At 33.5% G+C, this 24,715-nt stretch overlaps 1 protein-coding gene across 1 annotated transcript; it reads left to right on the plus strand.

The window, feature by feature from the left end:
• Positions 1 to 24,455, plus strand: LOC129939901 (putative mediator of RNA polymerase II transcription subunit 26). Its single transcript, XM_056048085.1, has 5 exons — positions 1 to 222; positions 724 to 1,138; positions 7,421 to 7,879; positions 7,953 to 10,325; positions 24,233 to 24,455. The coding sequence occupies exons 3-5, from the start codon at positions 7,437 to 7,439 to the stop codon at positions 24,312 to 24,314; spliced, it is 2,898 nt and encodes a 965-aa protein (XP_055904060.1). The 5' UTR covers positions 1 to 222; positions 724 to 1,138; positions 7,421 to 7,436; the 3' UTR covers positions 24,315 to 24,455.
• Positions 24,456 to 24,715: the final 260 nt, after the last annotated feature.

Consider the following 24,715-nt stretch of genomic DNA (forward strand, 5'->3'; position numbering starts at 1 on the left):
TGTATGACCAAAAAATAAAAACCAACCAAACGAAAAGTAAAAAATGACAATTCAGTGCGAGCAGTGAAAAAAATTCTAATAAATTCTGCACTTAGCTTTTTCTCATAGTTATTTAATTCGTATTCACTTAAAAACTATCGCAAATTACTCGCGACTTGCTTATTTATAAGAAAATGAATAAGTTTCTTGTGCTAACTTTGTTTTTCATTAAAAACATTCGAGGTAAAGATTATGGGTTTTGCATTTACGAAGAAGAAAATTTTCTTTCCAGTGCTTTTGATTTGTGTCCTGCTTTGCTTTTACCATTACCATTACCACTACCACCCAGCTCTCTGCCTTCAACCAACCAACCACCCACTTACCTCTGTGTTCCTTGGCCCAAATTTGTATCACAATACTGAAATTGATTTGCAAAGAAATTACTTAAATCAAATCTGGAAAAATGTTGATTTTTGTTTGAATAAGACAGTTCCTGGGATGCTTCTTCCTTTGAATTCATCAAAAAGAACATTATTCTAATTAGAATTAAAATTAAAATTTCTACCCTTGATAATATACGAGTCTCAGCCTCCACCCACTTTCATCCCAACAAACCAATTGGTAGAAAAAATGTTGACCTCTTTTCTTTTTTCTTTTTGTTAATTTTTTTTTAATAGGACTTTGCAGCTTTGTTTAAGTGTGTTTTTTGTTGTTTTTAATTATTGTTAATTTTTTGTTTTGTAGACACCCTCGCAGCTAGTTCGAGCTTAACTGCAGGAGGCCACTGTAAAGATTACAATGGTAAACTATATGAGAGTGGCATGCACTACATGCCCGGACCAGATTCGTGTCGTTTGTGTATATGTGATAGCGGTCTGCCGAAGGCATGCAAAATGGTCCTTTGCGAGGCTTTCACCAAATGTAAATCATTTCAAACTGTAGGGAATGGCAACAATTGTTGCGAAGTGATTTGCCTAGACGATCAATTCACCGATGGAAGCACAGATTTTGGGATATGACTTGTGGCCAGTGGCATTACTGCCACTTTATCGCTTTCGTTGTTATTCTTTTTGGTTAATAGGCTGCGTCAAAGGAAAATTAGAGCTCGAGAGAGTCGTCAAAATGCCGAAGATCAAAGGAGCATTGTTGGGAGTATTGGGTAAGTTTTTTTTTTTTAAATAAAATGTTTTCATTTAAATAAGACTTGCATTTTAAAATAATTGAATAACTGCAATAATAAATTAACTTATTCAATTAAAACCAATATTTTAGCATTGATAAGTACATTCGTATGTAGCTTAGCTACTTACGTATAATTAAATGGAATAACTTACAAAACTTGATTTTTGTTTCTCAATTAAAAACAAGATTGTAAAAGTAGAATTTGTTCTGTGCATAGGTATTTTAATTAAAGCGTTATTATGAGTAGTGGGTTAAGTATTTTTTGTTTTTATAATTTGTTGTTCAAATGCAAAATCAATAAAACTGAATAATTAATTGGTTTTCGTATTTCAAACTAGAGAACCAGTCTTAGACTTAGGAAAGGGTGTTACTTAATTTGAAAATATTGGCTCTATACTTTTTGTAACACTTGCCTACTGTTAAAAAGCTATGCATTTCAAAAGTATGTATGATACAATATGTTAAATCAAATAATTTATTATTTATTTACTTTAAACAATTTACAAAATAAATTTATTAATTATTTTATAAAGAAGCAGGGCGACAGGTGTCATTTGAAGTTTTTTAAAAATTCAAAATTTATTATGTGTATGCACATAACAAGTTTTTATAAAAGAAAAAAAATATAATTATTTATATAATATAATGTATCTTAAAGATTCGGGTTTGGCAAGATCTAGTAGTTCCGCAAGTTGGCGTCAGTAATTATTGTAGATGTAGGATATGCACTAGACAATGCTATACTGATAATGTCAAATCAAATAGATCTGGAACTTTTACCATGAGAGTACTGAAAGCAGGAAAGTGTATATGTTTACTAACAGAAATAAGCTGAAAACCGATCGTAAGAGTCATAAATTGTCCTTGAATAGTCCGTTGAAGTTACTCACTTAAGGAAGCGCTACAGTCCTGGGCGGACCTGGCCTGAACCAACATCCTGTTTTGCACGTCAAGTTAGTTGAGGTCCTCTCCCACCTGCGTGGCCCACCTGAGTCGCAGTCTTCCTCTACTGCGGCGTACCTCGAGATTGGATTTGAAGACCTTTCGACCTGGAGCGTTGATGTGCATTCGCTCTACATGACCTTGCCATCGAAATCGTTGGACTTTTGTTCTTTTAATTAGATCAGTATTGCTGTAAAGACTGTACAGTTCGTCGTCGTATTTTCTCCCTCACTATCCATCTATGCAGGCTCGACCAAAAATCACACAAGAATTTTTCTCTTGTTCGAAGCATTTTAGGACGCTCTCATCTTTCTTTAACAGGGTCCTGTCATCAGCATCATACATGAGAATCCGGATATTAAGTGTCCTATATAGAGTAAATTTAGTTTCTCGAAAAAAGACTTAACTACTCAATTGCTTTTTGCAAGATTTATTGTTCGTTGGTGAAATTTTCTGAATTTATAGCGGTGCCTATTTAGACAAAGTCCAAAGATAGCATATATGGTCTTGCTCTCTTTGACCACTAAACCTATGTATGTTCTCCACTTCGGTGGCAATGCTCAAAAAAGCTCTACCACATCACGAAGATTGAGTTTTGCACAATTTTTCCAAAACGATGTTGAAGGAGTCGCATGACAGTGCATCGCATTTTCTAAAACCTTTTTTGACATTAAAAGCATCTGTGAGATGTTTTCTGACCTTGATGAGCCGCGTGCATACTACATCGTCATCGATGCACAAACGGATAAGTTTGATAGGAATGCCAAAACTAGACATTGTTCCGTAAAGCTATTCCCCATAGATGCTGTCATAGTCGACTTTTAGATCGATAAAGAGATCAATTTGAAAGTCCTGGATTTTTTCCAAGATCTATTGTAATGAAATTTTGGAATTATGTACTTTTGATTGTTGTTCAACAGATTTTTTTTTAGAAATCATAGGCAATCTTTTCTATTTACAAAAAGGAGGATTAAACAATGTTCAAAATTACCGCGGCATCGCCTTTATGAATGTACTTGCATACAAAACTTTTCTATGGTACACTTGTAAGCATAGCAGAAAGTAAAAAAAAGGCTTTCAGGCTTTGTGGAAAAGTTATTTGACGACTGATCATATTTTCACGATAACATCAATTGTTAAAGAGTTCGAACCGAGAAACGAGAAAGTGTATGACTTTTTTGTTAATTCTTAGGCTGCCTCCGCCCTTATAAATCGAAATGCGTTGTTTTATAAGCTCTTGAAATTAGGACTATCAACAAAATTCATATACGTTTTAAGAGTATTGTATTCAAAGGCAAAAGCTGCTGTATGGGATGGTTATAATTACTCAGAATGGTTTGAAACTGATAATTGGGTAAGGTTGTCCATTCATCTCTCTGATAGAATACGTAAAACGGATTTAAAAATCAATATTCTTTTGTACGCAGATAATCTTGTGATACGTACTGAATTTCAAAAAATCTTCAACGTATGATCGCTTAATAATCAACTGAATAGTATTATACAGAAATAATTGGTTAAATACCCACTTGCAGAAAAACTACTTTCATGACAGGGAAATATCTCTGATTTTAACAACAAGATGTAAACGACTCGGTTTAAATTCAAACCATAGTTTAACCAGTTCCATAAAAGGGCTAAAGGTATTTACTGCGCAATGCCTTGTATACTTTGGAAAGAGAGCTATGTCCATTCAGGAAACAATTGCAATTTTCAACAATTTCAACAGGAAAGAACTTTACAACTTCTTGAAAAAAAATGTAACCCATAGAATTTTATTGATAATATGAGGCATTGAGAGCAGCAGTGGCGTAACCCTCATTTTTTTCAATTTTGTGTGTTATTACACTAACATGACCAACATTACATTTTCTATCTATGCAGAAGTAGCGTAGCTCATATTTGTTCATAAAATTACATAAAATTGTTGAAACATTGTTTCTGAACACAATTTTTCGTAGGACAGAAATGGGGTAACCGCTTGCACCACTTCTGCATTATGCATTTTTTTTAAATTAATCAATTCTAAACATATACGCCATTTCTACACCAAAATTGTACAGTAAGCTAAATCAAACATGGACTGCATCTAAGAAAAGCGGAGTCGGCTAGAAATGGCATTAGAGTTGATACGGCAAAAGCAAAGGAATCTAATGACAATTCCGTAATTACATTTGATCTTATGAAAACCTCGCCAACTCCAGTCATTTCAAGGGGTGTATGCTAGAGGTCCCCAAGACATTGTGAGTATCTCAAATTAAATTATGTACACTGACCAGTGTGGTGGGCAAAATAGGAATGTTAAGATGTCCGTTTTGTGCCAATATATTGTTTCGCATAGTGAGTATCTTGCAAATAAAATTGATCACAAATTTCTATTGAGTGGCTACTCTTACTTACCTTGTGATCAAGACTTTGGTCTTATCGAAAAACAAAAGAAATATATAAAAGACATTTTTGGCTTTATGGATTGGTATAAGGTTATAGCAACGGCAAAAAAGAAGGATCCATTTTTAATTAGTGTTATGGATTGATCTGTGATGTTTTCGACGAAAAAATAGAAAAAAATATAACAAATCTTAAGATTAATGTTAATAAAGGGAAAGTGAAATAGCTTCAATTTTTTAAAGAGACTCCCTTCAATATTTCCCCAAGTACAGCAATAACGAAGACGTGCTTTTTGAACTTGTGATATTAAAAAAAAGAACATCTGCATTAATCACCGATCTCGAGTTTCTGTTTCCAAAAGGAAATGCCGTAAGTTAAGCGAAAAAGAAAGATTTACTCGACTGACTAAATTTTATTCCCCCGAGTTACCAGGACTTTAATAAGAACAGACAGAGACTTAGTTGAATACGTAGATGAAGATGAAGAGTGATAGTTCCATAGCAGTCTTAACTCATAACTTGTAACTATTTAGTACTTAGAAATACAAAAAAAATATAATAAGTTGTATTTTTAATTATTGGTATAACCAATTTACTTTTTTAAAATTATTTCTGTATCCAGAAAGCGGAAGTGGTGTGAGCCACATAAAATGCAGTAAATCAAACATTTACAGGCAAGATTAAGTTCTAAAATAGAAGATATTCCACCAGATATGTCATAGCGTAAGTTTATTAGCCATTATTTTAAATAGGAAGCCAATAACAAAACAATTTTTTTTCTTTAATTTCTTTAACCGTGATTTTCTCAATTATTGCAATTTGAGGTTACGCCACTTCTTAATGCCTCATAATATATGAATATTTTTTGAAAATTATTGTATAAGAAAAGAAAAAATGTGTTAAATAAACGTTGCTACCAAGCTGATGGCAAGGGCATAGCTCTCATTATTGTAACGCAGAATTGAGAAAATTGGAAATAAATTAATTAATTCATTCATTATGCTTAAAACCGAAATTATTTTAATTCGCAAGTACTGTAAAAAACTTGCTGTACCAATAATCGCGTCTTTTTTAAAGTTTTCAAAAAGTCTCGTGTGAGCGGCAAAATTAGATTCATTTGAATAAAAGCAATTGTTAAATTACAAACACTTTAAATACAGCCGAGAAGTTAAAGATAGATGTTTACAGCGCGTAAAGTTATCCTTATGGAAAACACATCATCTGACACACGTAAAATCATTCGAATTGTCTCCGTAAGGAGCTTCAACTTACTTGCTTAATGTACGTACTAGCTAGCTAACAAACTCGTTGCCTTGGTAAATTTCTCCATCTCCAGTTGGGTATTCTAATTGCATTAAATCACTTTCCACTTGTACGCGCTACCTTATCCGCAGACTTCCTCTTCTGCTCTGTACTGTGGGCGTAGATTTGAAGATTTTCCGGTTCGGAGCATTGGTTTCCATGATTTCTACGTGAACTAGCCAGTAGCCATCTTATGCGTTGGACTTTAATGTTTTTAGCTAAGTTTACATCGCTGTAAATCTCTTTGTTCCATCTTTTCCTTCTATCAGCTGCTATGCTTCTATGTATACAGGAACGTAGAAGAAGAAATTTTTGTCATTCGAAACGACTCAAGATCCTTTCATCCGCTTTTGCCATAGTCCATGCTTCCGCACCGTATTGGGATGATGAAGGTCTTGTATAGCGACACTTTGGTTGCTCGAGAGAGGGCTTTGCTACTTAATTGCTTAGACCAAAGACACAGCAGTTTGCAAGACTAATTATTTGTTTATTCTCAGCGCTGGTGTTGTTGTCTTTATTCGATGCAGCGCCACAATCTTATAAGTTAATGACATGCTTTGTAATGGTCAGCATTAGTAGACGATAATTATACTTAACATACAAAAATAGAAAATAATGAGGAAAACAAAGAGGAAATCAATATCTGCTTAAGAAGCTATAGAGAGCCTTGCGGTACACCTCTAACGGTAGGGAGAAAATAGCTTATTTTCTGTTGCTAAGATAGTAAATTTAGTAAATTAGCTGAACTGGAAAACGAATAGTTTAAAAAGCTGCCAAAATAAACCTACTGTCATATCATGCCTTGAAATCGGTAAAAGAGGGTGGATATCGATTTGATGGTCTTGGGTGTTTTTTTTGGATCTGGTGGAATGTGAATATTTTATCGACTGCCACATTGATGAAAACAATTCAGGTTGTTGACGATGTGCATTAGACGTTAACATTTTTAAGACAGAGAAGATTTTTTAAGCAGTATTAAGAAGACTGGTTCCTCTATAGTTGGTGCAGTTTAGAGGATCTTCTATATTGAATAGATCATCCTGCCTGACAGCGGAGTTTGGTTCATCATCGTTGTTATACAGTCTTCAGAAGTAATCCTTTTATATTATCAGCATTGACTGCAGTTCCACTATGATGTTTCCACTTTCGTCTTTGCAGCTTTCGGTTCGAGTTGTATTACTTGTGAATTTCGTTTCACCTTCTCATAAAACTTTCGAACTTCATTTCTGCTATTGAAACTCTCAAGGTCCTCGACTGCATTATTCTCATACTCTCTCTTTTTCCTTCTCTCTCATTTTCGGCTCATAGAGCTCGTGAGCAGCTCTTGTAAATGAAGAAAGGATTTAAAAGCTAACTGTCTTAATACTAGAAACTAAATAGTTAAATATTGTGAAATCTCAAAATCGGAAATTGAAACTTACATACATATTTATGCAGCAATTTGTTCTTTAATATTTTTGAAAATATATGAACATGTTGTTCGTATTTATAAACTTTTTTAAAACAATTATTTAATGTACTAATCTTAAGTACAAGGTCAATCAAAACATAACATGTATCAATCTTTTAATTGATAAAACTGTATTTAAAATTCCATACCATAATTTAAAATGTTTTTACTAATTTAGATACATTGCTGGTAACATGGGTTACATGGAAGGTAATCTCAGTGGAATGGACTATTCTTATGGTGGAGGTGCAACACACTACCCTCTATGGAAACCGCCTAGTGGTTATTTTCCCCGAGGTGAAGCTCCACCTCCTTACGAAGAGGCGGTAGCAATATCACAGGCTGAAGCTCTTAGTGCTCAATGTACTGTGAGTGTAGCCACTACAACTCATCGATCACTGCCGGTTGGTATCAATCCAGCTGATATGTCAAGTGATGTTGTTCGTCGAGGACAAATGGCTCAACCCCAACAACAGCATCATTCTCAAACACCATCAGCCCAAATACAGCCTCCACAAGCCCAGCATCATCAGCAAAGCATAACTCAGAGTACAACAAATTTGATTAATATCAATATCAATAGCGGTGGTAATCTTACAACAATTGCAACAGGCGAAGCTCATCAGCCACCGTACAGGTAAAATTACTTACTAAATTATTTATTTTTGAAGAGTACTGAAGGTTAAAACTAATCATTGAACTTTTAACAGCTGCATAACATCAGTAAACCAACCGTGTTCTACACAAACTCCATCTAACTGCTCCCCGGCTTTGAATAGTATTGGCGATGTAACCCCTGTAGCTGCCAATAACAATCGTCTTCATATGCCCAATAATTCGATTTGTGTGCAAACAACAGCCCCGCCACTTCCAAGTAGTGCAGCGATTCATAGTGCACAGCATCAACACAACTATCAGCAGGCTCAACAGCATATTCAATTCCAGCAACGTACTCAGCAACAACAACTGCATATGCAACAACAGCAACAACAACAACTTCAACAGCAACAACATCAGCAGCAACAACAACAGCAACAACAACAGCAGCAGCATCAGCAACTACAGCAGCAGCAGCAACAACAACAACAACAACAGCAGCAAAAGCAGTCTCAGTCAATGCAACAACAATCGAATTGCATTCAAATAACTGAATGTACCTACAAGAATTGTCACCTTAACAGTTCACATCGTCGTATTCAAAAGCAGCATCCAACACAGGAAATGATTCACTATGTCAGCAATGCTAGCACTGGCGTAACCTTCCAAACGATCACCAGTGAATCATCAGAGTCCAGCGCAATGAACAAGGCGGATCAAATAACATCGCCTCAGTACACAACAGCGGAGTGCGCTGGTCGTATTCAAGAGATAAGCACCATAACGAGCAGTGAGACAGTTGCACAAGCACAAGCGTCAACTCTAAAAAATACCAACAAAACGCCCTCAACATCTCGACGATACCACCGAACTATACCCCGATACTTTGCTGTGGTCGATCCACTAGGACAATCTACTCAACAAAAGCTGATATCTTCATCTGGTTCAAAGCAATCATCGTCTTCAGTTACAAGTGGAAGCAGTAATAGCAGCAGTGCCAACAACAATATTGGCAGTAAGAAGCCAACTTGTCAATGCCCAGTTCAACACGTGCCCATGTCTTATATGGGAACCAATCAAATAAATAACTCACAGACCAACAATGTGTTTCTCTCGGCTCTGAGTACAAAACTGGTTACAAGCCGTTCTAGTTTTGGAACAAAATGCATGCCACCAAACACACCAACATCAACGACAAAATCTCCCAATCAGAATTCGTCAAACGATCTTTCTTCAAATGGAGGTGGAAGCAATGCTGGTACAATGAAGAAAGGCAGCACACCTTTGAATCATCAATCTAATCTATATTGTCAACATGAAGCTAAAATAGCAACGATTTCAAAACAGGTAGGTGATTTTAAGACCGATACACCCACCTATGAAACACATGCCATTCTCACACCATACGGAGATGAGAAAGTTCATCTGTCATCTTCTAATAAGGGAAAAATCAGTAGTAGTAGCGGTAAAGTAACAAGCTCACCGAAAGTCCTTCCAGAGAGTACATCTTTATACTCAACTGGAAACCTCAACACCGTGTCCTTGAATTATCCAGAGGGAAATCCAGCATTACCACCGAAAATGTATAAAAGTCAATCGAATCTCAAATCACCCAACGGGTCTACATCTTCATCAGCTGCCCTTTTGTTAATGCAGCAGCAGCAAAAATCTCCCCATCACGGTGGCGGTGGTGGTAACAATGATCAAATTCCAACAATTTCCCATCAAAAATCCCAATTCACAAAATCACTTCCCCGCAAGGAAGACAAAAACACTCCACCTGCGCTCACTTTACCCATATCGGGTCAGCTGAGCACAGAAAAATCCCTTAGCATGGGAAAAATCAATTCATCTACCTTTTATCCCCTGCAAAACAATCATGTTACCTACACACTCCCAAAACATACACCAGGAAAGATGTCGCTCAATAGTACGATAGCTAGCGTGGTAAGTAAGGTACCTTCAGTGATAAGCATTCCAGCTACTGAGGACACCAATTTACCACGCATGAAATCTCAACCTCAAAGTCCCAATCATAAGGCAGGACCTGTACCTGTAAACAAATGTACCACTTTGCCCAAAACCTTGAGGTCTGCTGCGAAAAAAACTGAAGCAACAATTCCAACCACCACCGTTACAATGCCCGCGACATCTACTCCATCTTCCACATCAACATCAACTTCCACGTGTAATAAACCAAAACCGCTGGATAGCGATAAACCACTGCCGGTTTGCACGACATTGAAAAATTGTTTAAATCCCAAAGAACATTTTTTGCCCAACGACACGAGTTTGGATGATGATTATTTGAGTGAATGTGAGAATTGCAAAATCGCACATAGTTCAAAGTATTATTTGGACGAAGAACCAGCAGAGTCACCACAAGAGACAATGACACTGCAACGAAAAATGGACGACAAAGAGGAACAGGAGCAGGCTTACTATAGAATATCACATACACTGCCTACAAATCCAAAAAAGAATCCGTGAGTACATTTTTACACATTTTTATACTTATTTCATTTTTAACGACTACAGTGAAAAAAATCAATCCGTTCCATTTTTGGAGTTCGGACACAGCAATAGTTTTTAGTTTTTTTTTGTTTGCAAGTTTAAATATGACTTTGAAATTAAAAATGTTCCCATTTTTGAAAATAGAAAGCATTTTAATAGAGATATCCTAAATTTTAAAATTAACTAATACCAACCTCTACGGTGTTTTTGTATCATTTTTTTTTGGTCACGAGTCATAAAAGTAAGAAGTACAAACCGTTGAACTATTTAAGAAAAAAAGATGGGACAATTATTCAAAATAATAGTACTAGTCTAAGATACGTAGAGGGAATATCAACTCTCTTCTGTCATTTGATAATGACCAATATTTTATTAAATATATTAATTGGGATAACAATCTGGGTTGCCTAGCTATAACAATATGTGTTTATTTTTGATTTCAATTACCCTCATCTATAATTTACAAAAATCGGGCATATAGTAATGAATATCCATGAAATACGAATAAAAAAACGAAGTTTGCCCCCTTTTATCCTGGCCCAATTGGAAGGTTGCCTGGCTTAAAGAGGTGGGCCTAGGTAAATATACCTAGTATTTCTATTATTTATTTGATTTTTTTGTCAAATCAAAGGTAATTTAACTTTCTTTCGAATAATATAGGGTTGCCCAACCAAAGCCTGGAAAAACCCAGGGTTGCCTTTATTTGATAAGCACAGAATCGCACGTGTTATTTTTTAATTTAAATGAAGGTGTATAAAATATCCCTCTAAAAGCATAGGATTGCCTAACCAAAAGTTGGTCCAACCAAGGGATGCCTGCATTTCAGATGTTAAGTCTTTAGTAAGGGTCAATAACTTATCTTCATATGTTGTGTAGTTGGTTACAGTAGTTGGTGCAGTTAATTCGCCATTTGAATAAAAGGAGATCTTGCTAAAAAAACTAGCCATCACATTTTAAATCGGCAATATCGATTTTCGAGGTTTTTTTCATTAAGCTTTCCAAGCTTGTCAGGTCAAGAATACAAAAATCGGGTCTACCGTATTGAATGAAACGGTTCTTTCTGCTCAGAGAAAAGACTTCTTGAATAAGTCTACTATAAGTGCGTTTTTTGGTATTCCATAAATAGTACAGTGAGAAATTGCCAAGAAAACGATCCGCAGTAGCCAGACTTTTGTATTTACAAATTAGTTAAAACTGAAAAAAGATCTGTCAGATTAATAATAAAAAAACACACAAATAGAATAAAGTTTTTTGGAAATCAAATGTTAAAATTAACTTAGCAAAAAATAACTAATCCTAATAAAATGGATAATTTTCAAAAAGAAATGGTAAGAAAACGTCTGGACATTGTGATTCTATAAAAAAGTTCATTTAACAATTGCTTCAAGGAGAGTGGTTTGTTCGTAGACTACTACATTAACATGTGAAGTTGAAGCGAGCTAGAAGATCGTCTCAATTCTTTATATACCTGAATCGAGTTGAAATGAGCTTGATGAGTCAAAATTTGAAAATAAAACCTGTATGGAGGAGTTGGTTTAACATATAATGCATTATGGTCTGTTTATTTGCATGTTTGTGTACACAAAATATAGTTTTGTTTTAATCAAATTACAATAAAAAAATGAACATGGAGTAGGTAGTATATTCTTATATGGTGCTGAACTAATCAGTTCTTCATTTTTTAACACGAATAAAACTATCTTACTTGCACTTCACACATCGAAACACCATTTGTATTTTAGAAAGTGCTGTCATACTTAATCATTTTTAAAGCTTCTTGTGCGGTGGAAACACCAAAAAGGTTTATTTAACCTTAACTGAGATAAACCTTTGATGGAAACATAGCAAAACTTAATTATCTTTTCTATTGTTTTCTCTGGCAAAATAAGCCCAGTTAGTCCATTTTCATTAACAAAACTGAACAATATCAACATTAACAGATTGATTTTTTTCCCCAATGAAAACACACATCATTCCAAGTGCACAACTTAATGAACACAGCCATCGGGATGCAAATGCAATATCCATCGTACCATTTGAGAACGAAATCACATAAGATCCATTCGAGACTCGTATAAATGTCAAAACCCATCTATAGTAAGATTCTACTATAACTTTTATCGGTGATATTCATACTATGGATATTGTTTTTGTTGTTCGTGTAAAATCGTACTATGCTATGGATAGATTTTCCAACAAAACACGGGTTATATGTAATTGTTTCAAATTTTCCAAAAAAAAACTAAAATATATTTTTAGATATGCTTTTTTGAATAACTGACAAGAACATTGATTACTGAAAAAATAGTACTCATAAACATACAAAGTTGATTTTTTTGTTTGGATAATTTTTCTGCTGTTTTAAACTTAGTGACTTAAAATTTATTTCTGATTCTGCAGACAAAATCAACATTTTTTTTAAAAAGTTGCTGCTAGAATAAATTTCTGGCTTTGAGAATATTTATATCACAATACTTTCACAAATCTTTCTTGAAAATGGCCTTTCCGAAGGGTATAGACCCTCCATCTTCTATTATTATTTTCCACTTTTGGTTCTGATCTTCCCACTCTATAGATATGGTATATGTACCTTATGGCAAATTGTCTATTTGTTATATTAGTTTAATTCGAAGTTTATTTTTGTTGTGTGTATTATTTTGAAAATTGTTGCATATACAAACACAAATTAAGTCTACAATTTAAGTTGTTTTATGTTAAATTCTAAGAACTTTATTGTTTTATTAACAAATTTTATAAGGCTAAAAAAAAACAATAAGCTAAAGAAGCGCGAACATTTTCACGGTATTTCTCATGTGTCTTTCGGCGCTTGAGGTCAGAAACTGAGAGTAATAATTAGGCCAACATCATAAAGAAGTAACCAACAAATCTGAACTATATTTAGGAATATTAAGGCTTTATCGACTTTAAAGTAATCGTGCTGAGAGATTCGATACAAAAGACAAAATAATTTACTTGCATTTTATCGTTACTTTTGTTCAACGTATGCAGATATTTTAAAGGAAAATTACAATTTTTCCGTTTTATGAATTTCAAAACAGAAAAATAGCAATCTCGGTCTAAATGGTGTTTTTTAGAAGTGTATTTCGTTCGCCGAATATTCTCTCCCAAAGTGTCAATCCTCACGGTTAAAAGATCTTCCAATATCAATTGTCAAAAGCCTCCCTATAGCCTTCAATAAGGAGAATATTGCCAATTTTCTATCAACTGAAGATTTAATAGATTGATTGGTTTTATCTAAATATTAGATTATTTTTTTAGTAAAAGATCTATAACAAACTTATAATTTTTCGTCTTCCAATTAAAAATTGTCTGTTCACACTTTAGAGCACACAAATTAATACACTCAGTGAAAGACAGAAAATATGAAAAAAATTTGTATAAGTAAAAACAACAGGTCGTTCATAAACATTTAAACAAAAACTTTAAATATACAAAAATGAAGCAATAACGAAACAGGCAATAACGACTATCTTGGCAGCATAAATTTTGAAGATCAGTAAAGAGGACAATGAGTTGCCACAGATGAAATGTCAACCTTTTTTCGTTATTTTTCCAGACAGTGGCTTGTTATTCATTCCATTTTCGAAGTTTTTTAAATTCTTTCCAAATTCTGCAAATTTTTATTGCTTTTTTCTGCTCAAAAACTTTCTAGCAATTTAAAATTAAGTGTTTAATATGCGCAATCAGTTGACAAATTATATGAAAATAGAAAAGAATTGGGTGTTTTGACGCGTTCAAATGATTGCAAGAAGTCGGCCAATTTTATGGCAGAAAATTGTCCGACGATTGGTTGTCACAGATAAAATTGGGTGTTTACATGTTTGATGGAAAATTCGATAATTTTGTTTTCTAAAAATCTCCAAAAGTTGGAAGATCTACCATTCGTGAATGCTTAGCTTAAGTCTTTTCATTAGAAAATTAAAAACAAAACTGAGCAAAAAATAAGTGACAATTGAGCCGTTCAGGGCACACATCGACTAACTCCATAAAACAAAAATTGAGAAACGCGATGATGTAATATATATAGTTTTTAAAAATTCCTGTGATGATATGAATTCAAATATGTAATGTAGAATGCACAATTGCAGATATAGCTTTCATCTAACGGGATATAAAATAAAAAAAAAGGAAACCATCGTTAGAATTGCTACAATTTGTATGTGACTCGTGGAGTTAATCGATTTGGCAACAGAAAAAAAATAATAAGATTAAATTTATACTTTACATTTTTAAGTTTTATTAAGAAAAAGTTAAATTTTATACATTTTATATTTTTTTTACATTTTTTTCAATTTATATCAGCTTTATGTTTGGTTCATTATTCTTTGGGATGTTTCAGCAATATTATACGTACTGTCTTCTTTATCAGCTGTAGGCGAGGATTCGTCATTTCGATTTGTTGACAAATTATTACAGTAATCGTGTTTAACAGGAGGAATGAATTTAAGCAGGTCCAAACTATCTCTCCATTTTTCCTTTGCCACAGTTCTTCTTTTAGGACAAATAATAAAGGCTGATCAATATTTTTCAAACGTTGCGGTCTACCCACTAAAGATTTTTTTATATTAATGGCTAGAAATTCAGTATCTTCTTTATGGTCATATTTGAATTGTATGAGATAGGGTTTTGACCTTTCTAACTTTATCCAGCGTATTTTAAGCCAATTTACTGTTTAAGTCAGGATTTAAATATTGTCGTCTTGGATTATGAGCTCTGGTGTAGTGACTACCTAGGCTGGAAATGACTTTATATGCGGTCATTGCGCTTATCTACCAAAGCAAAAACACTCTATATAAAGATATAAATCCCCGGTAGACATCTTGGTTTGCCTACAAGCTAAACCGGAAATCAGCCTCATAAACTTTTTCATAGTGTGCGTGTAATTTCTTCTCCAATTTATTAAATTTCCCCAAAAAACTCAGTAAGTGTGTCTATGTATGCGTGAAAACACGTCAATTTTTTCTCGTTGAATTCGTTCACATTACAAATACAACAATGTAAACAAATGGGTTTTGGAGGGTGATACGTACGAAGGATTTATATCTTTACTAGAGTGTTTTTGTACCAAAGATGTAACTTGTTCTTTAGAACAACAATCGTGTATCCACCCGTCACTCACCTGATAAGTGTCTCTAAAATATTTTTTACAAACGGGAATATCAAGTCTCTCTTTTCGAAAGTAATATGCAAACGAATGTGATCTTCGTTTTTTAGTTTCATTTGTAGAGCGTCTTCTTTTTATTTCGTTAATTTTGATACAACCTTTTAAGAAAATTTTTTGGTCAAGATGACTATGCAAACTATAAAAGGCTTTCATGGCAGCCTCTCTTTCATCCGAACTAATTTTTTGATTGCAATTTTGACTGAATTTGCATTGTATATCGCAAAGGTTATTGCAGGTATTAATTTTCCACCTCTATTTCTGTATGCCAAACCTTTTATCCTGTTATGCTTTTGTAAATTTCGTTTCCATTTACCAGGATTACGACTTCTTTTCCTCCCAATCGATATGTTAGTTGGCTTTGTACTGTTGCAATCCGATGAATCCGAGGAAAACGACAAACGTTTGCTTGGGCCAGACCTTTTGTTGATAAATCGTATTGAAGAATCTTCACTGCTTTCCTCACTCATATTATTAGTCTTACTCATCTTGATTATAACAGTATAATAATTATTTCTTTAAAAACAACGTGGGAGTAATATTGAAAAGACCAAGAAGTACACAGTAAAATTCAGAGTGCGAGATCACTTCTATAGAAACTACCGTTTGAGGCAATGTGTCAACAGTGGTACTTCTTTTTGTTTACCAATGCGATTTTGTTACGAATATTATTGAGAGGAAAGGGCATCTTCGGCTGTTTAAAAAACAATAAGTGTATATGCTTAGCTAGAACAGAAACAATGTTTCCAAAATTTACATTGGAGTATGGAGTTAATAGAATTGGCTTCTGAAAAAAATTACTTATTATTCAATGGCCAACAAAAATTGTCATTTAACGGTGCTAATCTTTATTATTCGGGAAAGTTATTATAAATATAAAAAGTTATAACTATACCAAGGCACTTAATTTTAAAATTTTTCAAAAAGTGGAGTTAATCGAAGTGTGCACTGAGCGGTTCAATTGTCAAAAAGACCAATTTCATGTTAAATAGTAACTGATTTACAAAAAAGGGCAACAGGCCCTGCCCTGCTTCATCATCTGAAACAAAAAGACTAAGAAATCACAGTGTTATAATTTTCTCAAAATTCTTCTGGTAATTCCAAGCATTTGCATTGTTTCCTTCATCAGTAAAATTTTTAATGATGCGATCGGAACAGTAAAAATGTGAAACAACAACAATAAAAAGAAATGGATTTTTTTTTGGCTTTTGGCAGTCAGCTATTGAAAAATTAAATTTCAGCATTAAAAAAATTTAAATGGATTTATAAATTAAATAAAACTTTGAATGTATTGTTTCTTTTTGAAAAAAATACTTGAATATAAGGTTCATCTTATAGCATCAATCTTTTGCTAGAAATAAATCAGTAAAATGTTCAAAAACTAAAAACAAAAATTTTGCTGATGGAATTAACTGATAGCTATAACTGGCCCCTTAGTCAAGAAGAATGTCCATTACAATGAAGTCAAGTCAAATGTCAGCTAAACATGTCTTGCCATTCGCCTCAAAGCTGAATTTTATTACTGTGATTTGCTTATTTTCTGTTCAATTCCATTTAATTTTTTGTGTAAATGGGTTCCGTGTCAAATTGGAAAAGGAATAATTAATATTTATATACGATACAAAATATAAATCATGATAGATTTACCTTGCCTGGATGTTTTTCTACTTTTTGCACGGCCAACTGAAGGTAGAGGTTAGTGAAGTAAAGTTCAAAGTTTCAAATTAATAGGAATGTTCAAACAACATAAGGCGCTTAATTTGCGGTAAAATGCATTTTTTAAACATAGGAATTTTTAAGGTTTCATTAATTTTAAACTTGGAACTTTACTTGATTTATTACTTGCAAAAAGTACCAACAACATTGTTATCTACAAAAAAAAAACGTAATCAATACGCAAAGATACTTTCTTGCGCAAAACTTTAAACAATATTGAACTGACAAATCCAGAAAAATTCTTGTCTTAAAAAGCGTTTTCTCAAAATAAGCCATTCGGCATTCAAACTGTAGGTCCCTTCCATCCATTGCAACAATACTAGCACACAGGAATGGTTGGGAGTTGTAAGTCACTTGGGCCTGGTTCTCCACGGACCGTTGAGCCACATTAATTATTTTTTTTTTAAAATAAATAAATCACAGAGTTATGAAGTTCAGCTTTCAGTTGAATAAGAAAATATGATCAGCTGTTGTTTTGGCGTAGATAGACGTGACTAGATAGTAAGGGAGATTTTTCTTGGCTTACTTTCCAGTGAGTTTTCCAATAAGCTTTCCTTAATTGGATGCCAAAGAAAGAACATTATGTTGTCTGAACCCGTCCACTGTGAATGTTGATGGTGAGTTGATAGAGAATATGTGTGTTATTACACTCAGACTTTCTGTATGCTGCATGTTTCGCATATTTTCTTTTGAACACTCACAGCGTTACCACTTTACTTCAATTCAATTCTACTTCTTTTTTTCAAATAAATTCAAAATCTGCTTCCTGCTTCGCACCATCATCAAAATATTGAAATCTACTTCATATTCAATATCTGGTTTTTTACCTACTTCAATTTTAATAAAAATAGACAGAATCTACTCCTTTTTCCTCTCACTCTTGTATGTAGTCTTAAAACTTTCTAGAGAATTAAAAATCGCTTGAGTATTTGCATTTGCAGTGAAGTTACGTCTTATCTAATGTATTCTAGTGTAACCCTTTTGTCATTTTCGACATACATAAAAGGGTCTAGAAGGACCTTTCTCATAATTTCTAGTCAAAATGGGCTGTTGAAAATGTCTAGGCCGTATTTCAATAACAACGACTTGATTTTAGAAAATAATGCCCTAATTCTCATCGTTTCACTTTTTTTCAATAGACGAAAATTATTTATTGTTTTTATTTCGTTTTCAAACAATCCTTAACGACGTTCTCAAAGCTTATCGATCTTCCAATAACAAATTTACATAGTTTGATTTTGTAAATATCTTTATCTATCATACATATAGGGCCTGTATTACAAGTTTTGCATTCGTAAACAAATTCGAATTCGAGATTTTAATCAAACATAACATTACGATGGTAGAGAAGACGAAAAAAGTGGTCCCCCGATTTTTTCAAACTAAAAATAAAAGAAGTTTCAATACAAATTTGTACGAACAAAAATCGATAATTCGATTTTTTTTAAAAAATAAACCGATGGATTTTTTTTAATTCTTGCTAAAATTTGTGTTCTTAGTGTAGCTTCTCCTAATATAAAAAATATATAAAGGCTATCCCATCCCAGCTAGAACCGTTATTTTGTTTTTAAGTTTTTTCAAGAACTAAACTAATTTTTTAATTCAATACAGGAAATAGTTTTACACAGATATTTTTGAATACATGAGCGAGTTCATGCGAACCAGTCGTGCATTTTATTTTTTTCAGTTTGTTAATGTTTTAAGTTGTGACCTTGTCTTATTTTGGATTTGATCGTTTGTTTTCAATATGAAAAGATATTTTCATGTTGTCCAAAAACAAAGATAAAAGGTTTGTTGATGTACTAAAATTGTATTACGATTACAATAATAACTATTTCTTGAAGAACTCGTCCTTTGCAATAAAAACATCCTAAAGTCATTTGATATGACCAACACGAGACCAATCTTTGTTTTTTCGTTGCTAACAACCAAAATTTAATTTAAGAAATGTTACATTAACATTATTGAAGTCTATGATATGAAGTCTTAAATAATTCATTTTTTCTATTTTTTTTATTGAAATAATGTAATTTAAAAATATGTAGAATAATATGAAAAAGTTAATTTTTAAAATCTACTTCCATTTTTCTCAATCTACTTAATTTTTTTCCTAAAATCTACTTCCACTTCTTTTTGAGAAGTGGTAACGCTGAACACTCATACCGTCAATCTCGCACTATTTCACTCGGATGTTTTGCGGTTGCGTGTTTTTCTTTCATTTGTTGTTCTCATCTCATCCGATGAAGAAATGTTGTTAGATGTGTAAGACCTTTGTGATGAGGATGGTTTAAAAATTTCCAAGCAAAAGAAAAAAGGGAATTGGAATAAAATCTGGAGAGAAAATAGATCTGAGTTCGGATCCTTCACTTTTTGACAAAAGAACTAAAATCAAATGATAAACCACTTTTAATATGCTTTTGTCGCTCATTAAAAACGCCATTAATCAAATAAAATTTTTAAAGACGTAATATCGCCAGGTGATAAGTTGGCTGCCACTTTGTTTCAACTGGTGAACGGGTAGTTTGGAATGCAAAGCTTTAACTACCAAGCTAGACTTTCTCAACCATTCTAAATTAATTCGGTTATAAGGTCTTTCCTCCACTTAAAATTGTTCTTTGGCATATTTCTTGTTTGCTTGGAAACACTAGAAACAATAATAAAGCAACGACAAGAAACAAAGAAAGGCAAGAAAGATTACTTTTTCTTTCCAACTTATTTGCGTCCTTCTAAAAACGTCTGAATAACACACTATTTTGATTTTTAGTGACGTCAAAGATTCAACTCTTTATAGCATCTTCCACATGAGCTACGAACTGCGAACTGCTTACTGTAAATGTTCGAATATTTTAACTTTTCTTTAACATGAGCTTTATTTCTATCCGCAGAAAGCGTAGAATTGTCAATTTATAATTACGATTTTTCAACAAACAAAACAAGAGTAGTATAATTTTGAGGTTAAAGCGCCTTGCACATGAGAGCGAACAACGAATGGACGATCAAACGTTATTTTACATATTTCAAAAAGTCAATTTCAAACAAAAACACATTTAAATTATAAGAAACCAATTGGCACTTTTGTTAAGATAATAAAAATTGCATTTTGTTCCCTAAAATATTAACATTTTGTAAAAACAATTTGGTAGTAACGAATTGCACTGAGGTTTCTACGAACTGTCAAATCTATTCGCGTTCCGCATACCATCCACACTGCAAGGTATAAATTGTTTGCTTGCAACATAACCTCCAAATTATACCACTCTTGTTTTGTTTTTGTGTGAAAGACGTGATTGAGGAAAATATGGAGACATATAGTCATATACCCTGGTTACAAAGGAGATTAAGGAATCGAATCGAGTTGAGATTTCGATCCAGGTATATGGTGGCACTGAATCGAGGAATTGAATTCAAATGGAATCGAAATGACATTTGTGTGCGTACTGCTACGTGAATAACTTTCAAATTTTATAACAATGCTCTCAACACAAAGACGAGCGCCAAATTAAATTCAGCTTATAACCAAAAATACTCGATTTAAATGGAGTATTTTTGCTTAGAACAAACAAGATGAAAAAACCTTATCGCACGCACACAAGCAAGACCTCACACACCAATAACTCGATTCCCCGATTCAGGTTTACAAACAAATTTTCGATTCGATTCACCTCTTTCAGCGGGATTGGATCGAGTAATCCTATTTCGATCCGATCCAGGTCTATACGGCTCTAAATCCTCATTCAATTCGGATTCAATTCTCCTTGTAAACACTGTAATAGACACACAATATAAACTCCGGAAACCAATCTGTCATTCTGGTTTGCCTACAAGCTGAAAAGTCAACTTGCACGCATCCTTAAGTTTAACATCAATTCACCACTGCTTACATCAATTCACCACCCTCTAAAGTCAATTCACAACGAAAATAAAGTATAGTGATGAGAAATTCTTTAGGGGAGGCACCTAGTGGCTACGGCGACATTAGCTATTGCATTTTTTGGGAAGAGTACGATAACTCAGGCGACAAAGTTTGATAACGGATTGGTATAGTTAGTTAAACACAAGCATTTTTTACTATGGGAGGGGGTCTATTTCCCCCCATTTAGGAGGTAGGGACATTTTAAAAAAATATGTACCTTAAATGGAAAAAAATGATGGTAATACTTACAACTAAGTTTTTAAAATTTTTTAAAGCCAACACTTTTGTCTATTAGCTTGTTTTTAAATAAAGTCAAAACTATGCAAATTAGAATAGTTCGTTGAGATATTATATTTTTAAATAAATATTTATTAATCCGATCATCTCAGATGCCAACTTAAGACTAAAATCGAAAAACATGTTTGCTGTAAACTGTCATTAAATATGGTAAAACAAAGACCTTATGGTTTCTTATACATGAATCACGTATATTATAAAGAACACGTCCAAGTGAGTTCCAATGTTTTTTCCTATTAAAAATGTTTAAGCATTTTTTCATTAATTTTTTTTTCGGCTGACTCGGAGTTAATAAAACACTATTAAAATTTGCATCCGGCTTGTAATTGTCCGTGGAACCTATGGTTCCATTTTCTTTTTTATTATTATTTGAATATATAAAAATCAATTCGAACACAAACATAAATATTTAAAATCTAAAAATATTTCTTCCTAATTGCGAAATCAATAGAAATCAACGGATTCCAGGTCGCTGAGCATTTTGTCACGATTGTTGCTTGGAGTCTTCCTTGATTTCTGTTGGAATTGCACCACACTGACCCAACATGAATTCCAATTCATCAATTTTTAACCACGAAGCTCCAAGGCACCAATGAATTGCTTTCTCATTTGGCCTTTAAAATAGATAAACACTGTTGGCAGATGCTTCTCTTTTAAATTTGGGATGCAGGTGGTGGCTATCGACCGCAGGAACTGTTGCATATGGTGGTGTATGACCGAACAGAGCGGCACACCGTTTGTGTACAAATGCAACACAACCCAAATACCTTCTCCAGCTTTGGTCACTTCGTTGATGTAATCTTGTCCGAAAATTTCCCACATTGAACCGAAAAGAGCCTTGTCTGCGAATGCTCGCATCTGTGCCATTCGTTTGTGACGATATTCCTCGCGAACACTTTCGTCTTGGGAGTCTTCAGATTCGTCCATGTTCATGTCTTCGATATTTTTCTGCTTCTCACCACCAGTTCACTTCTCAATGGCATTCTCGAGCACGGAAGACATCATTCCATTCGGAATCTTTATTTGGATCCTGCATTTTTAAACAAATTAACAAAACAACAAAAGCTTCATTTGACAGCCAAAATCAAATCTAAAATTCTCACCACAGCAATTTAATAAAAAAAAAATCTGTCAAAACAAGTTAATGCACCGCATCGAATTGTTGTTGGATTTCGCATTTCAAAAGGGACGTAATGTCAAAATTACAAATACAACAATGTAAACAAATGGGTGTTGGAGGGTAAAACGTACGAAAGATTCCGGTCTTTATATGGTGTGTCTATGATGAGGATGCTTTAAAAATTTTCAAGCAATAGAAAAAGGGAATTGGATTAAAATCTGGAGAGAAAATAGATCTGAGTTCGGATTCTTCACTTTTTGACAAAAGAACTAAAATCGAATGATAAACCACTATTAATCTGCTTTTGTCGCTCATTAAAAAAATAAAAAATTTAAAGAAATAATATCACCAGGTTATAAGTTGGCTACTACTTTGTTTCAACAGTTGAACGGGTAGTTTGAAATGCAAAGCTTCAACTACCAAGCTAGACTCTCTCAACCATTCTAAATTAATTCGTTTATAAGGTCTTTCCACTTAAAATTGTTCTTTGGCATATTTCCTGTTTACTCGGAAACACTAGAAACAATAATAAAGCAACGACAAGAAAGGCAAGAAAGAATGGTTTCAGCTACTTTTTCTTTCCAACTTATTTGCGTCTTTCTAAAAACGTCTGGGTTTAATAACGCACTATTTTGATTTTAGTGACGTCAGAGAGTCAACTCTTTAGCATCTTGCACATGAGCTACGCACTGCGAACTGCTTACTGTGAATGTTCGAATATTTTAACTTTTCTTTCACATGAGCTTTATTTCTATTCGCAGAGAGCGAGGAATTGTCAATTAATAATTACGATTTTCACCAAACAAAACAAGAGTAGTATAATTTTGAGGTTAAAGCGCTTTGCACATGAGAGCGAACAACGAATGAACGAATGGACGAACAAACGTTATTTTACACATTTCAAAAAGTCAATTTCAAACAAAAACACATTTAAATTATAAGAAACCGATTGGCACTTATGTAAAGATAATAAAATTTGCATTTTGTTCCCAATATGAAAATTTTGTAAAAACAATTTGATAGTACCGAATTGCACTAACGTTGTTACGAACTGTCAAACTCTATTCGTGTTCCGCATACCATCCACACTGCAACGAATAAATTGTTCGCTCGCAACATAAAGCACTATTCACATGAGCACGACCAACGACCAACGAATGGACGAATATTCGTCGTTTTTGACATTTCTTTCACATGAGAGTTTTTAATTCGTCGCGAAGTTTGACAAGGAGCCACAGACAAACAGCATTCACCACCAAAACAAAAACAAGAATGATTTTTTTAGGTTTAGTACGTGCGATTATTTTATTCGTTGCGAGTGTGGATAATGTGGAACGCGAAAAGAGTTTGACAGTTCGTAGCAACCTCAGTGCAATTCGCTACTACTAAATTGTTTTTACAAAATTGTCTTGTTTTAGGGAACAAAATGCAAATTTTATAATTTAAATGTGTTTTTGTTTGAAATTGACTTCGTTCATTCGTTGTTCGCTCTCATGTGCAAGGCCCTCTTGACCCTTTACGTTGACCGTGAAATTATAGCTTTATGGTTATTTTTACTGGTCGCACTGATTTATAAATTGCAAATTAATTATAATTTTTTGTAATCCAAATTTTCTTTATTAACGTTTAATTTATAATTGTTTTTCCTCAGAACTATCAAAAATAACTCCCGCGAACCATGGTTCTCTACTATTCCGGCCAGTTCATCATCAGAAGAAGAAATAAACGAATGAGATTTATCACACTTTCTTTAAATATTTTAAATAATAAACCTATTTAATTTATTTAAAGAAACTTTGGTGTTATGTTACAAACCATAAAATGTAAGTACGATCATCTGTGTAGTTAAAGTAGAAAACAAAAATAAAAACAAACAACAACATTGAACAGCGAAAGTATCTTTTGCCCTTGATCATCCTCAATATAAGTTATATAAAAAAAAAAACAAAAATTATGTATAAAAATAGAACCCAGAAAACACCACCTCTATATTTTTTTTGTTCAATTTCACAAAAAATACGAAATACGAATTCAAACAGAACCAAATGCCATCGCCACGAAAAATAAATAAAAAAAATAAATCTTTAAAAAAATATGATTCGTAAACAGTTGAATTATATATCTAATTGTTTTT

This window comes from Eupeodes corollae, chromosome 1 (assembly GCF_945859685.1).
Source record: "Eupeodes corollae chromosome 1, idEupCoro1.1, whole genome shotgun sequence".
Lineage (NCBI taxonomy): Eukaryota > Metazoa > Arthropoda > Insecta > Diptera > Syrphidae > Eupeodes > Eupeodes corollae.